The following is a 22,943-nucleotide window of genomic DNA, read 5'->3' as shown; positions in this document are numbered from 1 at the left end:
ATAACTAACTTTGACAAAAGATTGTCACAGTTAAACTTCACCAAGATAAAATGTTCACAGTACAAGACATAATTACTGTAAACACAAATACAGCTGACAAAAGGCAGTGATCACGCTGGAGTTTGTGAGTGTAATTGAGGGTTCTATCACATTCTCACCATTTCTCTTTCTCTGTTACCCAGAAAACACACAGGGCTGTGCTGGGGAGGAGACTGAGTCTCTAATCTTAGCCATGCAGCACGCAGACATCCTCTGCTGCAATGTCTACAGATAAAGCATATTCTGGGTGTATTTCAGCTTGTGGTTACCCAGTACAGGATGTAAGGATATTTGTAGCACTATCACACACACTAAGAAATAAGAAACAGAAAGACGTTATCTGTAGAACCTAGTAATAAATGTGGACATATTTTTGTTTTTGTTTGTTTTGTTTTACATTGTTGGGCAGCCAGACTGTTTTAAAGGCATCGATAAAGGTTTTTGCAGAGTTGAACATTGTACCTGGGTTGTTTTTATGACAGAGAATTTGTTTTGAAAATAATAAAAACACTCTAATCATGCAAGCTCCCTGTATTTTTGGAACTTTTCACCAAAGTAGCAGTCTGTTATAGTTCTCCATAGTACTATAGTGTAGCACCAGTGGAACAGTGGGTGGTAAGTGCACTTATGGACGAGCACATTTATCTTACTTTTCTAAATATTCTTTACTCATCATCCTAAAAGCAGGTGTTTATATGTAATATTTTGATTGGACAACAAAGACTGATGCTGGTGTTCTTCTGGCACTGACTCTTTCTGTTACCCTCCTGTGTTCGTTTTTAGAGTTTGGCAGTAAGTGAATAACGTGCTGAGGGGGGACTCTTTTCCTGAAATCCAAAAAGTTTCTTCTTGAATTGTTTACTCTAGAATTTATTTCCCTTGAAATTTCAAACTTTAAATTCTACATGTAGTTTAAATGGTTAATTGATTAGCCAATCAACAGAAAATAAATCAATTATTTTGATCACTAGTGAATTGTTTTGTTTATTTTTCAAACAAAAATAGTGAAATACATTCAGAGTTTTCAGGTTCTCAAACAGCTGGATTTGCTGCTCCTCTTTATCTTAGATTAAACTGCATACATTTGGATTTGGGGATTCAAAGGTTTTTCCAGATTTTATGCACCAAAATTATTGTTCAGTGGAAAAGGTTATTGGCAGATTAGTAGCTAGTGTTATTAAGTTAGTTGCAGCTCTAATAACTTTTCATTTAGTTTCTTGTCATAAAGAATATCACTTCAGTGATCCCAGTATGAAACCCGGAAGGAAACAATGACATTTAATGTAACAAAATATATTTTCAAAGTAACAAAGATTATATAATCTGATTGTGGCAGAACTGTCAGTTGCAGCATAAATTTTTAAAGACTTCAGCATTTCAGTCTCTATTCATTTCAAAATATTTCCCATTAATCCATAATGGGTCTCCACCTGTCTCTGCTCAACACACGCATCGCCCAACAATGGCGCGCGTCAAAGTCTGAACACAGTAAGAAGAACTCAGTTACTCACATCCCTTTGTTTCCGTAAGTATTGTAGAACTCCATATGATTACATGCTTGAATCCAGCCGATGGTCCACGTCTCGTGGCCGGCTACTGGCGGCACCAGGACACGGGCATGAGCTCGGAAGTGTGGTGTCCGGTATCGCAGGACCACGCTGGATGACTCGTCGATGCTGGTGAGGTTGGAATCGATGCAGGTTTTCACCTCCTGGACGACGACACTGTCTCGGAAACTCTTGGGCTTACACCTGATACTCTGGATACAGCCCATTGCATTAAATAGCAACACAATCCCTAACAACGTCCAGATGTCTGGGGGAGAAGAAAGACGCATGGAAACAGCAAGAAAGTCACCAAAGATGGATCCGCAACATGTTTTCTTCCAAACATGCTTAGCAAAATAAAAAGTGTTTATAGCTGAATGTTTCATTTAAAAGGCCATGCATACTTATCCAAAACTACTTTCAGAAAAGAAGAAGGGAGGCCTAAACATTCTTCGTATTTGTAGAGCACATGCTTTCCGGTGCGTAAAAGCAACTGCACACACAAGCGCGGGTACACCCTCCTTATCCGTGCATTGATGTTTTCATGCTGTCAAGATACAAGTTACAGCTTCCTGAATGTGCTGTTGTCAAGTGTAAAAAGACTTGACCTTTTGGCAACATGCATCCATTGGAAAGGTGTGCATAGAAGGTTGAGGTTAATGATCAGCTAAATAATTAACAAACTACTGATGTTACATATCGGCGTCAAATTCTCTTTTGTGTGATTCTTTATTACATTATTATAATTCACGGGCTATCATCTAAACCCAGTAGTTAAATCGTTATGCCAAGCTGGTGACAGAGGCTATTTCAAAAGTGTTAAGCCGGACAGTAAGAAATGACAAATGGCAGCTCAGACACTAAGTAGAGCTGCCTACTGTGAATTTAATTCGCAAAGGCTTTAGTTCATCATAACAAAAAAGTGTGCTGTACGTAAAAGAATTAAGAGCGTTACTGAACGTTTTTGCGCCAATCCAACATTTGCGGATCAAGGGTTCGTGCATTGCAATTGCAGAAATTGTGATCTATTTTTAGCCTGCAAAAACAACATGCAAAAAGAAGTCTACCTATAAAACTGTTCACTGGAAAGTGTGGCTGGCACAGTCCTTAGGTCAGAGAGGTAATTCCGTTATCTTCTTCACACCTGCATCTCCCGTCAATTGCTGCAAATTATTTCACTGTCCCGCAGAGAGAGGACGGTAGCATGTCCACAGGCATTTAAATCTAGTCGAGGTTGAGACGGAGCACTGCAATATCCAAAGGACACCGTCGGGTCAACTTTAGTACCCATTTCCTCGGATCCATTCTTAATTTAAAGATAAATCAATAAAACATCTTATAACGCCAGTGAAAGGTGAGATGCCAGCTGTCACATAGTTAGATGGAGTCGATAGTTGCAGTCCTGTCAGTGATGGGATGCCGTTCAGCCTGAATTCCTGCACAAACTGTCACTCGTCGTCCCATCGCTACCAGCAGGTTCACCCCGTTACGCACTGGTCTATTTCAGCTGCTTGGAAAGGAGCTTTATAGCCCTAGTATCTTAGAGACGACACTTCCGCCCCGCGCCGCAAGCCTGCTGGGAAATGTAGGCATAAGAATCTCTTCTTCACATCAACATTATACAACAATATAGTTTATTGGATTTCATTTCGTTGTGCCAAGAGCCCTAGGGGTGGGCCAAATTAACGTGATCAGTGATTATAAGTAGTAATCAATAATCAATGTGGTCTAACAGTTTGTTCTGCAGTGTTATAGCTGTCAAGTCTTGTCAGCTCTTTGTGAATTTGTTGTAGGCTGTCATTTGTTAACTAACAAGGTACTTTACCTACTCTCTTATTTATTTGATTTAGTTACTTAGTTAGTATTTGAAAATCCTTCCCCATTTTCCACAAAGATGACAGCATGAAGAGATGCTCCCCAGTCTTGTCGCTCTATGTTTAAGCACCTTGGAGAACTCCGCGCCACAGCAGAGCGCACCGCAGACGTTGAATCGGGATTGTGCGTAAACTACGTCAAATCTGCACGGAAGAACCAAATGCTGCGCTTGCTGAGCTGTCGCGTCTTCAACCTTTGTTGCTGATTTTGGTTGGCTGTTAACTTTTCTTTAGGTTTTGCCCCCACAGCGTGATAGTAGAATCCCCCTTCATCGCTGCCAGGACATCTGAGGTGTTACCAGAGAGGGATTTAGAGTGATGCTGTGCGGTTCTTAGCTGTTAACGCTTCGCCTGGTAAGATGCCAACACCGAGTCTTGCGTCGCCCATTTCTTTTACGTTTTGTACACTGAGCTTGTTTTTCAAGGTAGCACACGCAGTTAAGCACCTGTTAGCTCTATAGTTGCGCAGTGGCGTAACAAGAGCTCGTGTTGTATTTTATCTCCAGCACTGCTCAGGTTTCAGTGGATTCGCCGAGGCAAATGACATTCAATACACTCTCCCTGCTCGCATGATATAAACAGCATGGCCATCACACATTCCACTGAGACTAAATATATCTATTAAGGCCACAGGAGGGGAAGCACTGTGCGCAAGGGGTCTATCCTGGGACATCTCACTGTCGTGGTTAACTTGTTCCATTTGAATTATCTTTCGGAGAATAACAATCAGCTATTACACCCACAGAGGGGGACTTGGCCCTGTCCAAACATGCCTTCAAGTTACAACGTGAGAGCCAGGGCGCGGGAGAGAAACAGCGTCCTGAGCCGACCTGAGTTTATGTCCCTGAACCATCAGCCCCTCTGCGGAGCTGGCCCCTCTAAGAGCCGAGGCAGCGCAAGGCGACTGGGTCCAATCAAGCACCAAACAAGCCAGCAGAGTGAAGAACCTACCGACAGTGGCGGCAAGGACAAGAGAGAGACCAACAGAATGCCAGAAGAAGACTGCATGCAGCTGAACCCTTCATTCAAGGGAATAGCGATGAATTCCCTACTCGCCATTGACATCTGTCTGTCCAAGCGCATGGGAGTGTGCGCCTACACGTCGTCCTCCTGGGGAGGCTGCCGCTCCATGGTCGCCTTGTTAGCGCTCACAGGGCATGGCATCACGTGGATCATTGGCACTATCGTCTGTCTCACAAGGAGTAACACTCTGGCTGGACAAGAGGTCCTGGTCAACCTTCTGCTTGGTAAATGTCACAACATGCAGTTCATCCCTAAAGCGCACCACATGCACTATGTGATTTCTTCAGCTAGAATGATCTGCACTCACAATCTTTTGGCTTTTCTGGATGAAACTGATGCACATTTACATACTTTTTTGTCTAAAATTCCATAGGCTGAAGAACATAGTTTTAAACGCCATGGCTAATTTCTAAATGTGCTTTGTAAATTGCAAAAGTGTGGGTAGCACTTTTTGGCAAGGCATATTTTACAAGTTATAACTTACAGTACATCTTTTTTATGGTTTAATAAATCAAGGAATGAGAAGTAGTTCTTTACCTGACAACATGAAAAGTGTTCTTATGGATGAGTCCTTAATAAATGATATAAATCTTATTTACTGTTACCTTCTCATGAAGCTTGGTTGTAAGTTCATTAATGAAAGTTGTGACAAAATATATTGTATCTCCCAACAACCTTTTTGGACTAACTGACCTCTGGTGTGTATAGGACAGGATGTATTGCTGGTCTGTTGTACAGAGTCGTTTTCCTTTGTGTCGTTTGTACTTTTTTTTCTTGATGCACAAAAAAGTACACTTGACTTTTGTATTTGGTTTATTCAGAAGCTAATGGTTTGGTAAACAGTGCAAAATCCCTCATATATATTCAGAAATTAAGAGTTTTGTCCAGTGGGGCTATACAGAAAAATGTCTTTGTTGCTGTTAATGGCAATAGCAGCAGTACATCTTTCTGCAGCAAAGACTACATGAGCTGGACATTTTCAGAATGACTGAGAGACCAGTGTGGGTTTGTGTGTGTAGTGAAGGCAAGTGTACATGTTCACGTGCATGCAGAGTCTCAACCCAGGCACAGATTATTGACCAAAAGCAGTACAAATCTCCTGGCTGTAGCTGCACTGAGCTCGAAAGCCAGCAAATCTCTGGATCTGGGACACTGCTGTGTTGTGTTTGGGATACTGTTCAGCCCCAAATGCTTATTATTATTTGTTAGTCCAGGGTGATTGCCATTCTACTGAGGTCTGTCAGGTGAACATACTTAATAGTGGGTGGGGAATTAATATTCATCGCTGACTGAAATTTTTTTATGTAATCAATCAGGTTTGGTCGCACAGGATTGGTTTAATTCACTTCACTCCTATGACCATATGAACTCTGCTGTGAAGGAGTATTTCCCATATAGTGTTTAGAAAACAGTCCAGTCACGTAATGACTGGATCTGTCATTACTAAGCATGTTGGACACTCCAGAAGCAGACCTTGACTGTGCAGAGGATGTTCCCATCGTTATCACCGGCAGTGTAGCTTGGCTTTGGTGTTTTCGGGTTTCTTCATGTGTGTGATTTTGTTCTTCCACTGGCCTATCTGTTCAATTTCCATACCTAAAATAATGGAGTTAAACTCCGTTCAAAGAGTAGGAGAGACATATACAACTGCTCAACAGAGATCAACATTGTGCTAAAATGATAAGATCATGTTTGCACTTATTAGTCAACTTTTGCATGAAGAAGAAGAGGTAGCATCACACATATCAACAGATTGCAGACCAGTTTACATACAGTACAAGATTCTGTGATGTATATTCAGTTTTAATATATTTTAGTCTTGGAGTGAAATACAGCTGTTTCGAGCATTAAAACATGGTTCAGTGAGCTGCTATTTTACACATGCTTTTAACCCATGTCACATCAGATCTGTAGTCCTGGAAACTTCAGCTGACCTCTTCATATAAAATAGTACAAAAATTGTTGATGTTATTTATTTTTTCATTTATGCATTTTTAAGGACAATGCAGTTGAGGCCTGGATGGATGGTGACTAACAAAGATACATCACCAGGTCATGTTTGCACTGATATGAAAGGAACCCGGCTCTGCAGTACCACTCAGAGCTACAGAGCAGCTTTTTACTTGTTTTGGGCATCTGGTACATTCTAATCAGCATCTTTGACCAGCTGTTTGCTACCGGCCCAGCAGCAAATGGCAGTAGCACATCTGCATCATTTTACTGTATAGAAGACAGGACATCAGCACAAATGTTACACAAGTTCAGCGTTGTCCAGCATATTTTGAAAGTCATATGTGGTCTACATTTGACTCAGTCAGATTCAGTAACAGACTAAGCTCTCGCACTCTTGCTGCAGTGGGAAAAAAGCATTGTGCCAGCACTCTTTCATCTTAGCTTGGTACTGCAAGAAAGAAGGGCACTGTGAGATTTCCTCATAATACAAGGTCACCTGTGGTATTTCTTGGTGTTGAAGTTTCCATTAACAGGTTCCTCTCCAACAGTAAATCTGAGTTCAGCACCCATGATCTGACTAACTGATGGAGAGCGTTTAGCCGCTCAAATCATTTTTGTATGATCAATAACCGTGTGCTGACTGACTGCAGGCTGACTTCAGATGTGTTATTAGTGTACACTGTGCTGACTGCGGTCGTGCTCTCAGTCCTGACAATATAGGAACACAGAAAACTCTTCAGTGAGTCTACACTGACAGCACCAACTGCAAAAGAGAAGTACTGACTGAGAAAGGGAACTAACAGTCTGCCAGCACAGGTTATGATGAAATTTGTTTGAAAAGCTACCACAAAAAATAAAGCCATAATTTTGTGCAGTCATCTCCACATTTCTGAGAAAAGGTTATTTAATGTGTTGATGATGCCTGGTATATCTTCTAAGGCAAACTGAATTGTTGCCTTAGCCAGCTTGTGCTTATAGCAGATAATATGATGTGTCATTGCTTGGCTCACTTTCTGCCTCCACTCAGTACTTATGAGATGTGGACTGCAGGGCGCCATGGGGCTGCACCACTTTTATTGTCTATAGGTCCTTATTGTTTACAGGCCTGCCCACTTCTCCATTTTTCCAGTGAGCATGAAAATGACAGCGCCTCACTTTAATGGAAGTTTTTAAAAATGGCCCCGTTAGGTTAGTGAATAGACAAGTGGCATGAGAAGTATAGGGCAGCATAACCAATATGTCAGACAACTGACAGTTATTTAGACAAGTTTGTGTAATGATGGCAAACAGAAGCTAAAGATGGTGATGGCAGGGGTATTTCTGGGCATAATATGAAGCTATTAAAGTTTGAACGCCCCATTTAGCATGATATATTTACCTCTTTTACACTACTAATCTATCTGAGGAGGAAAAATCATGTTTTACTTGAACGTTCTACAACTAATGTTTTAAACATCAACTAGTATCTACAATGAGGGGTGACATATAGACATTGCTTCATTTTAATAATGTGATATATAATAGACAGGGACCATTCATCTGCATGTGTACTTTTGTTTTGTACTTTAAGAAAATTTTACTAATAATACTTCTGTACATAGGATTTTGAATGTAGCACATTTACTTGTAATAGAGTTTTCATATTGTATCAGTAGTTTTAACTTAAGCAGAGGATTTTTATAAGTTCACCACCACCATTATTGTCTAGGTGACACTATGTCAACATGCATTGTTTCCTTCAAAAGCCTTTTTTTTTCTTTGTGACAGCTCTCATCCTTGATGTCATGACTGTGGCTGGAGTCCAGAGACTAGTGAAGCGCAGAGGACCCTGGGAGATGATGCCAGGCTTCCTGGACTGGGTTGCCATGGACGTATACTCCTTCCCTGCCGCTCATGCCAGCCGGGCTGCCATGGTCTCCAAGTTCCTGCTATCTCACCTGGTCCTGGCTGTGCCACTTCGTATCCTGTTGGTGCTGTGGGCCTTCCTTGTGGGCATGTCCCGGGTGCTGCTGGGGAAACACCATCTAACTGATATGGTGTGTGGCTTTGCACTGGGTATGCTCCACTTTAGTTTGATGGAGACTGTGTGGCTCTCATCAAACACCTGCCAGACTCTTATTTCTATAGGAACGCTCAGCTGGAGCCCCTTTGTCTGAACTTTTGCTATAAGGCTATGCTAGTACACAAGGCTTACTTGATACACTCATCGTACAATGTGAAGAACCTAGGTAGGTTTTGTCCAGTTCTTACTGCAGACTGTGAAGAGAGATGCAGATGCCGGCTTGCATGTAACACCAAGGACAGGTCACATGACCTTACAAAACCTTTATAATGCAGATCTTATAATCATAAGTCAGATTTATTCTCACACACCTCTACTGCTCCTCCTTTTCAATCAAGAACTGATAGAAAAGGGAAAAATAAAACAACTGTAAACTGAATACATTATGAATTCGGGTAACATTAATCTGTAACTGCACCTCCTTTCTATTTAGTGCATAATCTCTTGAGTCTGTGTGGCTCTTCTTTCTTACCATCTTACTTCCTTTTACTTCCACTTCCCTTACCATCTTACTTCCTTTTACTTCCACTTCCCTCTTAACTGCGTTTTGCAATAGTGAAATACTTAACCCATGTTGAACACTAAATACAGTTTGGTATAAGGTTGTAATATAGTATGTAGCACTCATGATCGTTGTTTGGGTATTCCACGTTGTTCCTAACTGGCAGGACTATTATGTTTGTATATTTATGATGTGATTTTTCTTTCTTTTTTTTTTTGCTGTATATTAACCACATAATGAACTTATTTTTGTAAAACAAATGTCACACTTGGGGAGGCTGACATGTAGACAAACAACCACAGACACTCACACTCCCTCCTAGTGGCAATTTAGAGTCAACCTAAGCTGCATGTCTTTAGACTGCAGGAGGAAGTTGGAGTACCCGGAGAGAACCCACGCAGGCACAGGGGGAACATGCAGACTCCCCACAGACAGACCTGGGCTCGGACCCGGAACATTCTTGCTGTGAGGCAACATCGCTAACCACTGCACCACTGTGCTGCCCAATATCTTTCATATACATACAGTATGGTCAAATATAATTTCCTTCAACATGCCTTTAATTGAGTTTAAATTCTTATCATACCAGATATTTCTCTCAGCCTCTTTCATTAGAGGCTGCTGCACATTGGCCTAACAGATATTTGAGGTTTGTCAGCCATACCCTTTCTATGCTCCACTAAACAACTAAGGCATGTAAAGTGTGTGTTTGTGCGTGGGGGAGTGTCAGCATACAAAGCAAAATATAAGTTTTCAAGAAATTCTACCTTTTTTCTGAATGCTTTTTATTTATTTTTGAATGAAATGATTTTTTTAACTAAGTTTGGTGTATAATGTATTTTGAGTACATTAGTTTCATTTGTTTTGTGTCATGTTTTACTTTGTTTTTCCAGCTTAGTGAAAAAATCAGGTGGACTGGCAATGAAATGCATTTGTTCTTTAACCGTGACCATGCTCTCTTTACACCACAAGCCTTTACAAATACTTTAAACTGAAATTTAAATGAATCTTTATGCAAGCTGCCATGATGCTTGTGATGATAAATCATGTTTATGAATTGACTGACTCCACAAGGAAGCATTGCAAACTGTTTTGATTGCATCAAACATCATATGGACTGTAAGGCATCACGTGGTGCACAGCTTGGTCAGCAGAAGAATAATAAAGTGCTGAAACCTCAGACATGGTCATTATTCTCCTCCAGTCAGTGGTAAACGTGCTCTCTTATGGGACTTTAAAGGCTGGAACTAGTATCCACATGGCATTTAACTTTCCTTTCTCTACCTTTTTCTAGGTACCATTTTGAATATTCACTTGCTCCAAGTTTAAATTAAATGATATAAATACATTCTTACTCATCGAACAGTAAGGCTATACTTTCACGTGGAGCAGCATTTTGTACTAAGATCAATCTAAGAAAAATTTGAGCATTGACTACCTACATTTTGGCAGTTCCAGCGCAGCTGCGTTGCTACAAAAGTTCTCTCTTGCAGTGTGCAATGTTGGAGTTTACTTGACATAAAAGCCTCGGTGGTTTGTTATTCACATACTGTATGTTTCAGCCTTTGTCTTATGGTTGTTGATTAACTGCATGAATATGATTTTACACCAAGTTGTTTGGTACTAAGATATGACCCAGAAAGCAAACATTCATGTAGTGGTGAAACATAATTTATGACAAATTGTCAAATATGTGTGTTACACAGCATTTGACAGTGCTTTCCTGTCACACTAATCTTATCACACAAAATTTGACAGGAAGTAACAGCAGTGCATTGGTGTGTGCTCTGAAACAGTTCAAAAGTTCATTGAAACTACATTTTGGCAGAGAGTATCAGTTGGAAACAGTTCACTAACGTTTCAGCAGTCATGTTTTTACAGTATGTGTTACCTGGTCATGTGTGAACTAGGACATGTCCTTAATAGGCCACCATCAGGGCAAAGTTTCCACATGAATGCAACATCTATATGTGTGCACACACAGATTTAGAGGGAGATGTGCAAAAAGTGATAGTAGCAGTTATTGCAGTAGCCTAACTTAACATTGTGGTATATATGGAGTCTTTTTTTGACAGTTTCTCAGGGTGAAATAACAGTACAGCATGCTTCACTTTGAGTGCTTTTCTTCCTCACAAAACATGAGCAACAATACCAAATTACAGCTTGTTAGAAGATCCAGGTTTGTTTGATTTTGCACCAAAATCAAGGCCTCTATAACCCTGCAAAGCACGTAACCAAAATATCACTGTGAGTAAGTGCTGATAGTGCTTGCAAGCCTGTTTGTATGGGGTCCAAATGCACTGACTCAACAGACACCACACTTCCTACTGTTGTGTCTTTATGCTCTGTTTGTGTCATGCTCTAATAAAATAGACAGAGGTAACATTAGACAACACAACTTTCCAGATGCTGCTGACCTCTGTATGTGCTGCAGGTGTGTAGCTCTCTGCATGTTATAATGACAAACATCTCAAACTCTGGTGAGTGTCCATGAAATCTGCATTTTTTTCATCTACATCTAAAGACTAATAAAAGCATTTTGTCATAATTCAAAATTGGCTTTGGCAATGAAATCGACTTGACTTTGTTTTGAGTGGCAAACTAGAAATATATATCTTACAGTATAAGATCACAGTCAGTAATTTCACAAAACATTACATTTACATACACTGATTATCTTGATCTTTTTTTCTAGTCCAACTTTAAAGTATTTGATGCTAAAGAGAATAAGGAGAGAAGAGAAAAATTAAAACAAGAAACCAAAAATATTAAAAAGAGTAAATATACTATTTTCAAGAGCAACACCGAAATTCTTGACAGTGTTTAAAAAACATCCAGTAGCTGGTGATAAACAGCGGAGATGTGTGGGGCCTGAAACGAGTGGGTGGGGAAGGTAAGACAAGGGCTCCCTCTAGAGAAATCTACTTGAACACACTTCAGTTACTCCAGAGCCTATTTGTCTGATATGAACATAAGCACAGGTAAAGCTACTGAAAGCGGATCATTATGTGGCAATAGTTTACCTGCAGAAATAGGATTTTAAAAAGGTACTGTTAGGTTTTGTGTCATTTCAAATACATTTCTGCTTAATTACAATTACATTACATTCACTGCTTAATTTTCTATGAGTATTCTCAACACTGGTGTCACAGAACTTTGAAAATATGTCAACTGAATAAAAGACATATTTTTAATAGGCCCATGTAATTTAGGATAGAAGTTAGATAAAGGTAAAGTATTTTACAGATGACTAAAACAGCACAAATCTAAACAGTGAAACTATTTCTAAATTAAAATGCTAAAAAAAATAAAGAGACTAAACATGAAAGGTTATATTTTTTATTAAGCATAAACATGCAATAGACAAATTATCTCTTGTTGTAGTCTACCTCATTACTGTTTTTTTATTTTTTATTTTAATGGCATTGTCTTTTTAAATAAATGCAAATATTTTTGTGATATCAGGGTGTATTTTAGAGTTTTCCTGCAATGAGATTTATACATTTTTTACGTTTATATACATAAAAGACACAAATGTGGATGGAAAATTAACGGGATAATGAACCAGTAGCGGCGCGTACGTCTTTTGGTGACGTATGACGCACTGAGCCGAGCCGATCCAGCCTACAGCTGACTCCCCTGTTCATTCTCAGGCCGGGTAGGACCCCAGCAATATTACTGCTCATCGGTTAAACCTACGGAGATCGGGCTTTACAATCGCCATCCATCCTTTCAACACACAACATTTTGTGGAACTATAACACTGTCACTGATCAGAACATACCATAAGTCGTTGAATCGGTGAGTTATGGATGCAGATGACTGCGTCAAAGCTTTGCTTTAGCTTGTCTGCTCCGCTGCCCAGTTTTATTGTTGCTTTGTTCTGGGCAGCAGCCATTTTTAATCGCCTTGTCCTACATTCCCATCGCTGTCGTCCGGCCGTTCTGAAAGCCAATAGCGGTGGAGAATGTTAACATGGGTTGAGTGTTTTGCGGAGATTTTACACAAAATTGTCTTTGAAATCAAATTAAGTTTTAATCACATTTAAATGCACCGAAACCCCCCGGCCTGCCAGGGTTGTTTCGGAACACTTGCCTGGAAGTTTAACGCTATTGCCGTTTCGCTAGTTTTCGAACCAGCTGCAGCTGTCGAAGCTAGCTGATGCTAACTTAGAGCATTTGGCAGTTTTGTTATTTATTCATGGTATATTTAATAGACAAGAGCAATGGTTTACCTGTGCCTACAGTCTCTGACGGTCTAAGGTTTAGTGACTATAATATAAAATAACCCATTTCTACCAGGACCTTGGTAGCTAATACTTGATGTTTACATAGCTATTTTTCTTTAGCCGCCAGCTAGCATAGCAGCAGCTGCACCAAGGGTACTACTTGACATATCTGTTAAGCCACAGTTTAAGATAATGTTAGGTAACCGTCGTTTGTAGTCTGCAAAATTTACCAAGGTCGCACTGTTTCTTTATCTCAGCTATTACCTGAAATACGTTGTTGTTTTTCTGCAACAAATTGACTGGTGTCAGTTTTCCTGTGCTGGAATTAGCATTAAGATAGCTTTCAGTGTGATATAAGCAACTAACGCCCGAGATGTCAAACGTTATCCTGCAGTCGGAAGATAAAGCAGTATCGTTATATTCGTTTTAGCACTTGTGTTATTTGCTTTTTGTTGTCTCATTGAAATAACGTTTAAAATGCAAATAGTCAAGAATTAACATTAGCGATCCTGGCACTAGCTTCCATATAACAAAATCTGAAATTTGGTTGGCCTGATAGAAACTAGGATTTTTCTGATATTAAAGTAGGGGGGAAATTGCATGATCCGTTTTTAATGTATAACTAAATTGACACTGATCGACGTAATGTTTTTTTTATGGTGAAACGTTTATGCAGAGTTTTAACCGAGCGGCCTACGATAACGTTATAGATGATCTGGTATTGTACTCAAAACTACAATATGTATTTGTGTATCTTTGTGTATATCAAATACTCGAAACATCAGCTGTGGACTGTTAGGGCCTAGCTCATGTGTTCTGCCATCACTGATTATTGTGGCATACGCGTTTACATTAATTTGAAATATTCTTGCCAAAAAATATGAGATTTGTGCAACTTTGAATAAGGGTACAGTTGGTAAACATCAGTGAATTGCATATTTTTGGTTGTCTGTCTGTCTTGTGTGTATTTCTGAAGGTTGTATTGTTAGATGTTTTAAGTGTTGGCTGTGCATTGCTGTTTCGCTGGGCGTACATTTGCATTTCCCTGTTTGGTAATTAGAAGTGTGAAAGCTAACAATTTCTGTTTTTCAAATATGTAACTTGAGGATTTTGTCAGATGTGAACTAGCACATAGCTTATATAAGCTTAATTTGGTGTTTTGAGGACATGGTTCTTGTTAAAACATTTGTGCTACAATTCAAAGCCAGTCTTAGTAGCATCACATCAGTTGTATAAAGTAGCTCAGCAGAAAGGGAAAAATAGTTTCATTTTGTGGTGTTCAAAGCTTAGATGAAATATATTTGAAAAGCTGAGAAGTTGTATTCTAGTAACACTCCACTTCAACAGTTTTAAATGTGAACCATTTTCTGTCAGTGAAAAATAAAATAAAAAAAATTGATTGGTTTCTGGTTTTAGTTAAGCTGTCAGGAACATATTGTGGACTATTGAAAATTGCTCCAAATAGGTACTCTATCACAGTGAAGTGCTCAAACGTACCTACTTTTCCTGTGGACATTTTGGCATGTCAGCAGCCTTGGTTTAGATCACAGCTGCTCACAGCAACTCAGTGCTGGTATGTAATGTACAAAATACCAGTAATACTACCCAAAGAACGTCCCCTTGCATGTCTCAGGTCAAGATGGACATCAAGGTGTTCTCAGATTTAGCAGCTGATATTAACTGAACAAATGTAATTTTTTTTTCTTCATTTAATACGAAACGTCCACTCAAGGAGTAATGACAATTGAAAGGCTTGGAATCACTGTGGCGCCCTGATGTATGGAAAAGCTAGTACTAATGAAATGGTAAAAATGGTGTCACTTCACATTGTTCATTCTTTTGGTTATGATTTGTATATGAATACATAGAATCCATCTGCCTGCTGACATGCATGTGCATTCTGCACCAGTGTGAGGAAATAACTTAGTTATTTGGTACAGTTCCCGTTGCTTGAAAAAAGCACAAAACATTCTGCAGGACCCATCATACCCTGAACACTGTCTGTTTGAACTGCTACCTTCGGGGAGAAGGTACAGAACAATTATAGCAAGGACAAACAGATTAAGAAACAATTTTTATCCGAGAGCTATTGTTGCTTTAAATGCTGCTAAAACCTTAAAATTTGAATGATTGAGGGGATCTTACGGGAACTGTGCAATAGTCAGATGTGTATGGATGTGAGTGTGTAAATTTGTTGGGTTTTATTGTTTATGATTATTTTTTAACATCGAAGGATTGCATTTTTAATTTCGTTGTACAAGGTACAGTGACAATAAAGTTAAAGTTAAAAGTAAGTTAAACTTGTCGGTTTCTTCTAATTAAAAAACATCATGGGAAGGCAAACAAACTATCGAACCATAACTTCATGACTATGAATGTGATTGGGGGCAACTGTGGTTCAATGGGTAGAGCAGTCGACTCCTAACCGGAGGGTCGGAAGGTCGAATCTGGAATGGCTGCCTTGGGTCTGTCCCGTTAAGGAAATTCCTTGTGTGTAATATACTTGGCCAAATAAAGGTGATTATCCTTGATTATTATTATTTTTAAATGGCCTCCTGTGATGCTCACAATGCAAACGAAGCACATCTAGATTGCAACAAAATGTTGTGGGTGTGTGTGTGTGTGTGTGGGGTGACAGTTTAAAATAAATTCAGTGTTGACAGATCTACACGATGCCCACCCTCACAAGGTAGTAGTATATGAATGTCTTCAACTAGTGAGGTTAGATTTCTTTTTCTACAGTGAAATTTCTCCTCTTTGTAGAATCAGAAGGCACTGGGAAGAGGCGCAAAGAAAAATTTCCATACTCGATGACATTACATCGCAATGTCCGATCGTTTGGGGCAAATAACCAAGTCCAAGGATGGGAAAAGCAAGTATTCCTCACTCAGCCTATTTGACAAGTACAAGGGAAAATCAATAGAAACTCAGAAAAACACAGGTAAGGTTGATTTTGTTTCATTTCTCTCCTCTTATTTACTTGCCTTACATTTGTGTCACCCTGCTTCGGTCCTGTTTTTTACATCTCAGCCCCCTTGCTTTATCTGTTTTCTGTCACAGTAGTTCAGCGACATGGCTTGCAGAGTCTTGGCAAAGTGGCCACAGCCCGGCGCATGCCCCCACCCGCTCACCTGCCTAGCTTGAAGTCAGAAAACAAAGGAAACGATCCCAACGTGATTATTGTGCCCAAAGACGGTACAGGATGGGCGAACAAGCAGGAACAACCCGATCAAAAGAGGTAACAGGCAAAATGTTTATGCGCTACCAGCTAACCCCTTGTCTAATGACTAAGTCTTTGCAGGAGTTAACTGTCATTGCAAAGCTGTTAGCTTCTGATTAGAGACAGTTGTTGCACTTACACCAGCTCAGAGGTCCAGTCTGTCAGTATAGGTTGGTCAGTATCTACTCACTACCTTTGTCTGCGTTAAAATTTCCCAAAATAAATCCATTGTCTTTTTTTTTTTCTTTCATATTTGTAGTTCTGTTGCGTCAATACCACAGCTGCCGGAGTTGCAGCCGCCGCTGGCTTTACAGAAATCTGTCTCCAATCTTCAGAAGCCCTCACCGGTAGCCAGCCAGGAGGTGTGTACAGTATGTGTAACTATGGTTTACCTTTTCCTTGAGTTTTACCTTCATGAATATTATGATTATGCTTTTGTTACGTACTAGATTTTTGAAGAGCACTTCTTAAAATAAAACGGGGGTATAGTATAGATACCAAGAATGATAGCAAAAAAGGGGAAAAAAAACCCACTTCAGTTTAAACTTAGGCAATGAAATATGATCTGGTCTTCACCAGAGTCACAAATATCAACAAACACTATTTCTAACAGCTTTTTCTTACAAACAGTGCCATTACCTTTTCTTGGGACTGCATAGATAATGAACATGGTTTTCTTCATTTCCACAGAGCACAAACATAGGTGGACCAAAGCAATGGGCCCAGCTAAATGGAAAGGCAGTAGAGCTAGATGGTGAGTCATCTCACATTTATCTAAAATTGTGGAACTGGTTTAAAATCAAATGACAAGCTTATGTCTTTACCAGTTAGTGCAACAGTCTTCTACTTGCATAAACATCTTGCAATATGCCACTTCTTTCAATGACAACAGGTTCAAGGGCCTCAAACCGACTTCAGCCCTTCTCTCACGAGGAATTTCCCACTCTGAAGGCAGCTGGAGAACAGGACAGGGCTGGCAAGGAAAGAAGCGGCTTCGATCCGTCGTATGGGCCCGGACCAAGCCTCCGCCCCCAGAGTAAGTCTCATCTCTCAAAAATTGCCTGGCAGTCTCCTAGATAAGCTATTGTCTGATCGAAAGCAAAATATTAGATTGGTGGCGAGATTTATGGGTGTCTGGAAGCTAATGATATTGCTGAAACACATTAATGGCTTGCTGATTAGGTAATAGAAATAAATTTCAACAATGCACTTAAGTGTTTTTCAAGCTAGTGGAAATCAACATGCTGATGTATTTTACACTGACTCGCAGCCACAACCCCTGAGTTTAGCTATTGCTCCTAGTGACAGATGGGAAATTAGCACTACGTATAGAGGTTTTGTACAGACAATTTTGGATTTTCTGAATTGGCTGTTTAAGTAAGGGGAGACCTGTTTGACTTATCGATGTAATTAACTCCTGTCATTAAAAATAATGGTAGTGAGGTTAAATAAACACTGTGGTATCAGTTTAAATTTAGTTTTGTCAGTTTGATTTGGTCCGTGTGGAATTTGTCAATTGCTCTCTGGGAAAACTCCCTCTCCTCACTTTAAGATGTGACGAGCTGGAGGGAAGGTGGTGGCAGGAACCTTCAACCCTCGTCCCTGACCCCTGGCCTGCCTGCAGATCCTGAGGGTAAGCCCACTGCCCTTGGTGAGAGTGGTACCCTTCCAGCCTCATCTCACCCCTCCTCTGCCACTGGCACAACCTCATCCAATGCAGTGACAGCTCAGTCACCAGGCCTCGACCCCAAGGAGCCATCCCTGCGACCTGCTCAGCCTGTCCGCAGAACAGCTGTCCCCACTGCTCTGCAGTACCAGCTTTACCACACTTCCACTGCTGTCTACCATGACATGTTGCCCGCATTTGTGAGTGCTGTATGACTTTCTTGACTTTTCCGGCCATTATTTGTACAAAAAAAAAACGCTTCAAAGACAGTGTTGTTGGACACAGGCAACTTTTGGATATAATTGGAAACGGCTCATATCCTTTGGTTGGCGTATTGTGTTTCCACTATGAACACATTGTGTCATCCTGCTGTTTTCAGATGTGCTCAAAAGAGACACGTGAAACCCCAGGTACAGAACACGTTCCTACCACCGTAGCAGCCCCAGCCCGATTTGACAGCAAACCAACATTTCGACAGAGCTACGCCAAACCTGAACTTGTCAAGTAAGTGCATTTATAAAGTGAGAACAGTTCGAAAAATTAACCAGATTGGCCAAGAGGTTTATGGCAACTGGCAATGGCTAATTTGTCTTTGCACTATCTGGAATTGCAGCGGTGATGTGAGAAGAGAGAACCGCTTTGTCCGTGCTCCACCACGACTCTCTTCTCAGCCTATTCGCAGGCCTGGTGACAGACCACTGCGCCCTGCCATCATTAATCCAGAGGACCTGAAGGATCTGGATGAACTTGACAATGACTGTGAAGATGGATGGGCTGGTCAGTCTTTCCTAGACCTACCAGACTGAGATCATTCATGTTTTTATCTTGTTAGTAACAAGTGCTAGCACACAGATGGGTTACTCCTGTTATCTTATACTACACCACTTTTCTGACAGTTGGTCTTTTGTTTTTTTCTAGGACTCCATGAAGAAGTTGATTATAGTGAGAAGCTCAAGTTCAGCGATGATGAAGAAGAACACTCATCAAATGATAAGAACAAGATGTGGTGAAATCTTTTTCCTCATTAGTGCTCTAAACACCCTTTTTAGAGTGAACAACGGTCACTGTCACAGTTTTGTCATATTTAAAGGGTTTTTAGTTTAATTTTGATCTGTTACTTTTTAGGACTGAATGGGAGAAGGAGAGAGAGAACCAGCGTGACTGCCAGTCCTCAAGTTCAGGTGAGACATCTTACCCCCAGGAGGGCCCTGAGGAGAGTTACTCTTACCAACATCACCATCATGAGCCTCCCAGGAAGAGCAGTGGTAGATATCTCTCTGTGGAAACCCAGGTAACTACACACTATACCATGTTTTTCCACTTTTCATCTTCTTCTTTTGAGATTACTTATCTAAGATTAGGCTGTTACTCAGTGTTAAAAATCAGCCTCTCAAATCCTGTGGCTGTGGAGTATTAAAAAAAACAGTACTTGAACATATGAATAGCAGCACGCTTTTACACGCCCCCGAGTGAGACTGTCATTGTGAATTGGGAGAGATGACCTTGCAGTAACCATAGTGATGTGTGTGACTACTTTTCACTTGCCAAACCTCTGCAAGGCAAATGAAAATGATGTGAGACACATAATGGAAATGCAGATTATCTGTGTTTCAATCTGTATTTCTGTCAGAATCTTTGAGGTTATTAAGTTCTCATTGTGAGTGGGTGGGCTTGCAGAGTAAGTAATTTAGGGTGTTCTGAAGTCTAGTGATATGTGGTAGTGGTAATTTGCTGAGGATGAATCTGACCTTGGATCTTTGTTGCTTGCCATCCTTCCTCCCCTTTTCCATCATTTAGAGAAATTCAGCATCTTGTGAACACTTCCACAAAACATAAACATGAATAGAACTGTCATTGTTGTTTTTCCTTCTTTTTTTTAAGCAATGGATGTGGAGTTTTTTGTTTAAAAACTGCAAAGCTCTTTGATCACTCTCATATATACTGGAGAAGGTTTAGACAAAGAGACACACAATCAAAAACAAAATGAAAAATTCCTGCCTATTTGAGGGTTTAGTCCTCTGTTTGCATGAAGGGAACCCAGCATATAAAAGAGTGGCCCTGCCTCTTAAACTGCCTCTGTTCCATCTCTGGTCTCAACAGAAAAACCAGAGTGAGCCATTGGCTGACCAGGAAGATCACCAGCGCCTGTCTCAGACTCAGGCTCCTGCTAGGGCAAAGTATGTGTCACCCGAGCTGTCTGAGGCTGTTGAGAGAGCCCGCAGACGCCGGGAGGAGGAGGAGAGGCGTGCCCGTGAAGAACGCCTGGCTGCCTGTGCTGAAAAACTCAAAAAGCTGGATGAGAAGCTTGGGAAGACTGAAAGGCAGACGGAGGGCCAGAAAGAGGGAGAGGGTAAAGAAGCCCCTCTCTCCCCAAATAGGGAACAAAGTAAAGGCCACCATGACAGCTGGCATTATAGCACAAAAGGTAAAAACAAAAACAAAAAAAACTGCACAGTTGGTCCTACAAGTTCTGTAGATTTAAACAGCAAATTTTAATCATGTTTTGTGATCAAAATGATTTGCAGATGAGTGTCGCACAGACAGCTCCCCTGGTCATAGTTACTGTGGGGAACATGGCTTCTCTGCCTACCGTGGCAGCGCAGATGATGGCCAAGAGCCTTCCTCCCCCTCAGGAGACTACACTATACGTCATCCCCCCAAACCCATCCCACCGCGCTTTCAAAAGCAGCCACAGCAACAGGTGAATGTTAGCTGATGCCCATTGTAACTGGTGAAGTCTTAATCCCAGACTAATGTGTAGGTGTTACTAGTTGCTGCATTGTGAGAAGAGCGCTTTCAAGAGTGAATAGAAGTAGCTTGTTGGTTCACCACCATGCAGACATGAAAGGCAGTCAGCCTTGTGAAAGCTGTCACCCAAAAGACATTTTGACATGTCACAGTAAAAAAAAAAAAAAAAATCTCAATTGTAAATTTAAAGTTAATGATGGCTGAAATTTATTGAGCTGCTTTGACTCATTGTCACACTGCCATAGCATGCTGGGATGTAACATTAAAGAGCCCATGCCATGCTCATTTCCAGCCTTTTAATGTTAATATTAATCTTGGGTACCTCTAGATTAGCTTTGCACCCATCATAATTGTAAATATTTCAGAACAATAAAACCAGAGGGCCTCTTCCTAAAAATGAGAGGATAGTTTGTGAACGCGCACAGCTCCTGATGTCGGTGTTGTCAACAGTCGACAGCACAATGAACCGCAACAGCATTCATTAATTTGAATTTCTCCTTGATAAATAGGTAAACAACAGTATATGTACAGATGAAAAGAGATTTGTAACACTAAACAAAGCAGGCAATTGAGAGACCCCATATTTTAACTGGCATAATGCAGACATAGTAACTTCTCCAGCTTTTAATTCAAAACAAAATGTATGATCATATAAACGCTGGTCATAAAATGTGCTGTTGAGATCATTTTTGACATTATCTGTTCGTTTGTGAATTTCTGCCTTACAAAAGGACTCAGACTGATCCCAATAGGACCCCAGAAACAAACACAATCTTTGCCGGCTCGTGTGTGTGTGTGTGTGTGCGCGCGCGCGCACGCCTGTGCCTGCATTACTTGCATTATGGGGACCGAAACCTGTTAACACACTTACACTGTGGGGACTCTGCCTTCCTTGTAGGGACCAGAGGGTGGTCCCCACAAGCAAATTACTGAATTTTAGGGTGACAACATGGTATGAGGTTAGGTGTTAGGTTAAATGGTTAAGGTTAGGATCAGTCTACAGGAAATGAATGTAAGTTAACGTAAAGTCCCCCATAAGGAATGAAAACGGCATGTGTGTATGAGTGAAGGTACAAACATGGTCAGTCTGGCTGCATTGTCATGCATCTACAGTAAATTAGCAACTATTCTGATGATCATTTATAGCATTGTGATGGCATTTCTCACTATTGTTCTACAAACCAGTCAATAAGCAGATTGTTCCCTAATGAAAATAATCAGTCATTGCCCTTGGATGCAAAATACAGTAGTTCAACAGATATTTTCTGAGACAGTTATTCCGTGAAAATCCCATACCATTGCAACCCTGCTTGGTAGGCTAGTGATCCTCTTCTTCTGCTTCACAGAGCAGCTGCTGTGATAATGAATGTTGCAGGGTAATGATGAATGAAGAGTGAAACACAAAAGTTCAAATTTGTTTATTTTCTTGATATTAATCTGGCATTTTAGTCCAATGTATGTGAATTAATGTGGTATTAAAGGATAGGTTGACATACCCATATGTTGTTTTTACAAGTTACAACTGTGTTTGTTGTATACATTTCATAGGAACAAGTTTACAAGATGCAGCATTGGCAGCAGTCGGGTCACCCTGCCCCATCTGGCTCAAGCCATTCCCAGCGGGGCTACTATCCCCCACATGTTCTCGGATTTGACCCCCGCTGGATGATGATGCCTCCTTTCATGGATGCCCGCATGACCCAAGGACGATCTCCTGTGGACTACTACCAAGGTGCTGTCCACTCCTCAGATAAATAGTAACTCAAGAAAATAAGCACTTGCCTTCAACTCTTCTTCTTCACTCTACCCATGGTCAATGCGTTGCGTAAACCCATTTGAATCCATTACTACCTTGGTTCAGCACCTGCCTCTTATTGTATATTGTATTTAATCAATCAAAGTAAACAAGATCTCATAGAATAAAATGCCTCTAAAATTACTGCCCTTTTATGGTAATTAAAATTGTATGGTATAATTATTCTAGTTAAATATTTGTACTCAATATGAAAAAAAGTGGTATCAGTGCATCCCTAGTTTTCTACTGTGGAAAAACTCAGTTCTAACAGATTGTTTTCAGCAGG

At 40.5% G+C, this 22,943-nt stretch overlaps 3 protein-coding genes across 6 annotated transcripts in view; 2 read left to right on the top strand and 1 right to left on the bottom strand.

The window, feature by feature from the left end:
* Positions 1 to 4,475, bottom strand: part of fam78ab (family with sequence similarity 78 member Ab) — a 12,717-nt gene extending 8,242 nt beyond the window's left edge. The window contains exons 1-2 of one of the 3 annotated variants that reach the window (XM_020600854.1): positions 4,412 to 4,475; positions 1,551 to 1,854 (exon numbers count right to left, since the gene is read on the bottom strand). In XM_020600854.1, the coding sequence (XP_020456510.1) occupies positions 1,551 to 1,813 (263 nt within the window). In that variant the 5' untranslated portion in view covers positions 1,814 to 1,854; positions 4,412 to 4,475. The other 2 variants (XM_020600853.1, XM_020600852.1) reach the window with 2 other exon arrangements.
* On the top strand, positions 3,617 to 10,173 carry LOC109960628 (inactive phospholipid phosphatase 7-like). Of its 2 annotated transcripts, none has more exons than XM_020600856.1 (3): positions 3,617 to 3,814; positions 4,206 to 4,707; positions 8,204 to 10,173. In XM_020600856.1, exons 2-3 carry the CDS (start codon positions 4,230 to 4,232, stop codon positions 8,590 to 8,592), a joined length of 867 nt encoding a protein of 288 aa, XP_020456512.1. In that variant the 5' UTR covers positions 3,617 to 3,814; positions 4,206 to 4,229; the 3' UTR covers positions 8,593 to 10,173. The 2 variants fall into 2 exon arrangements, with proteins under 2 accessions (XP_020456512.1, XP_020456511.1); XM_020600855.1 differs by having other exon boundaries at positions 3,967 to 4,707.
* Positions 10,174 to 12,541: 2,368 nt separating this feature from the next.
* The window catches only part of prrc2b (proline-rich coiled-coil 2B), a 20,817-nt gene continuing 10,415 nt past the window's right edge, over positions 12,542 to 22,943 (top strand). The window contains exons 1-14 of the mRNA XM_020600841.1: positions 12,542 to 12,801; positions 15,992 to 16,169; positions 16,292 to 16,466; positions 16,708 to 16,810; positions 17,139 to 17,202; positions 17,341 to 17,484; positions 18,001 to 18,314; positions 18,494 to 18,618; positions 18,728 to 18,891; positions 19,033 to 19,120; positions 19,240 to 19,405; positions 20,215 to 20,539; positions 20,640 to 20,815; positions 22,411 to 22,619. Of these exons, the coding sequence (XP_020456497.1) occupies positions 16,055 to 16,169; positions 16,292 to 16,466; positions 16,708 to 16,810; positions 17,139 to 17,202; positions 17,341 to 17,484; positions 18,001 to 18,314; positions 18,494 to 18,618; positions 18,728 to 18,891; positions 19,033 to 19,120; positions 19,240 to 19,405; positions 20,215 to 20,539; positions 20,640 to 20,815; positions 22,411 to 22,619 (2,168 nt within the window). The 5' untranslated portion in view covers positions 12,542 to 12,801; positions 15,992 to 16,054. The remainder of the gene's footprint in view (positions 12,802 to 15,991; positions 16,170 to 16,291; positions 16,467 to 16,707; positions 16,811 to 17,138; positions 17,203 to 17,340; positions 17,485 to 18,000; positions 18,315 to 18,493; positions 18,619 to 18,727; positions 18,892 to 19,032; positions 19,121 to 19,239; positions 19,406 to 20,214; positions 20,540 to 20,639; positions 20,816 to 22,410; positions 22,620 to 22,943) is intronic.

This window comes from Monopterus albus, unplaced genomic scaffold, assembly GCF_001952655.1.
Source record: "Monopterus albus unplaced genomic scaffold, M_albus_1.0 scaffold49.1, whole genome shotgun sequence".
NCBI lineage: Eukaryota > Metazoa > Chordata > Actinopteri > Synbranchiformes > Synbranchidae > Monopterus > Monopterus albus.
The sequence above is the reverse complement of the archived record's forward strand: the minus strand, read 5'-3'. Positions and strand labels throughout refer to the sequence as shown.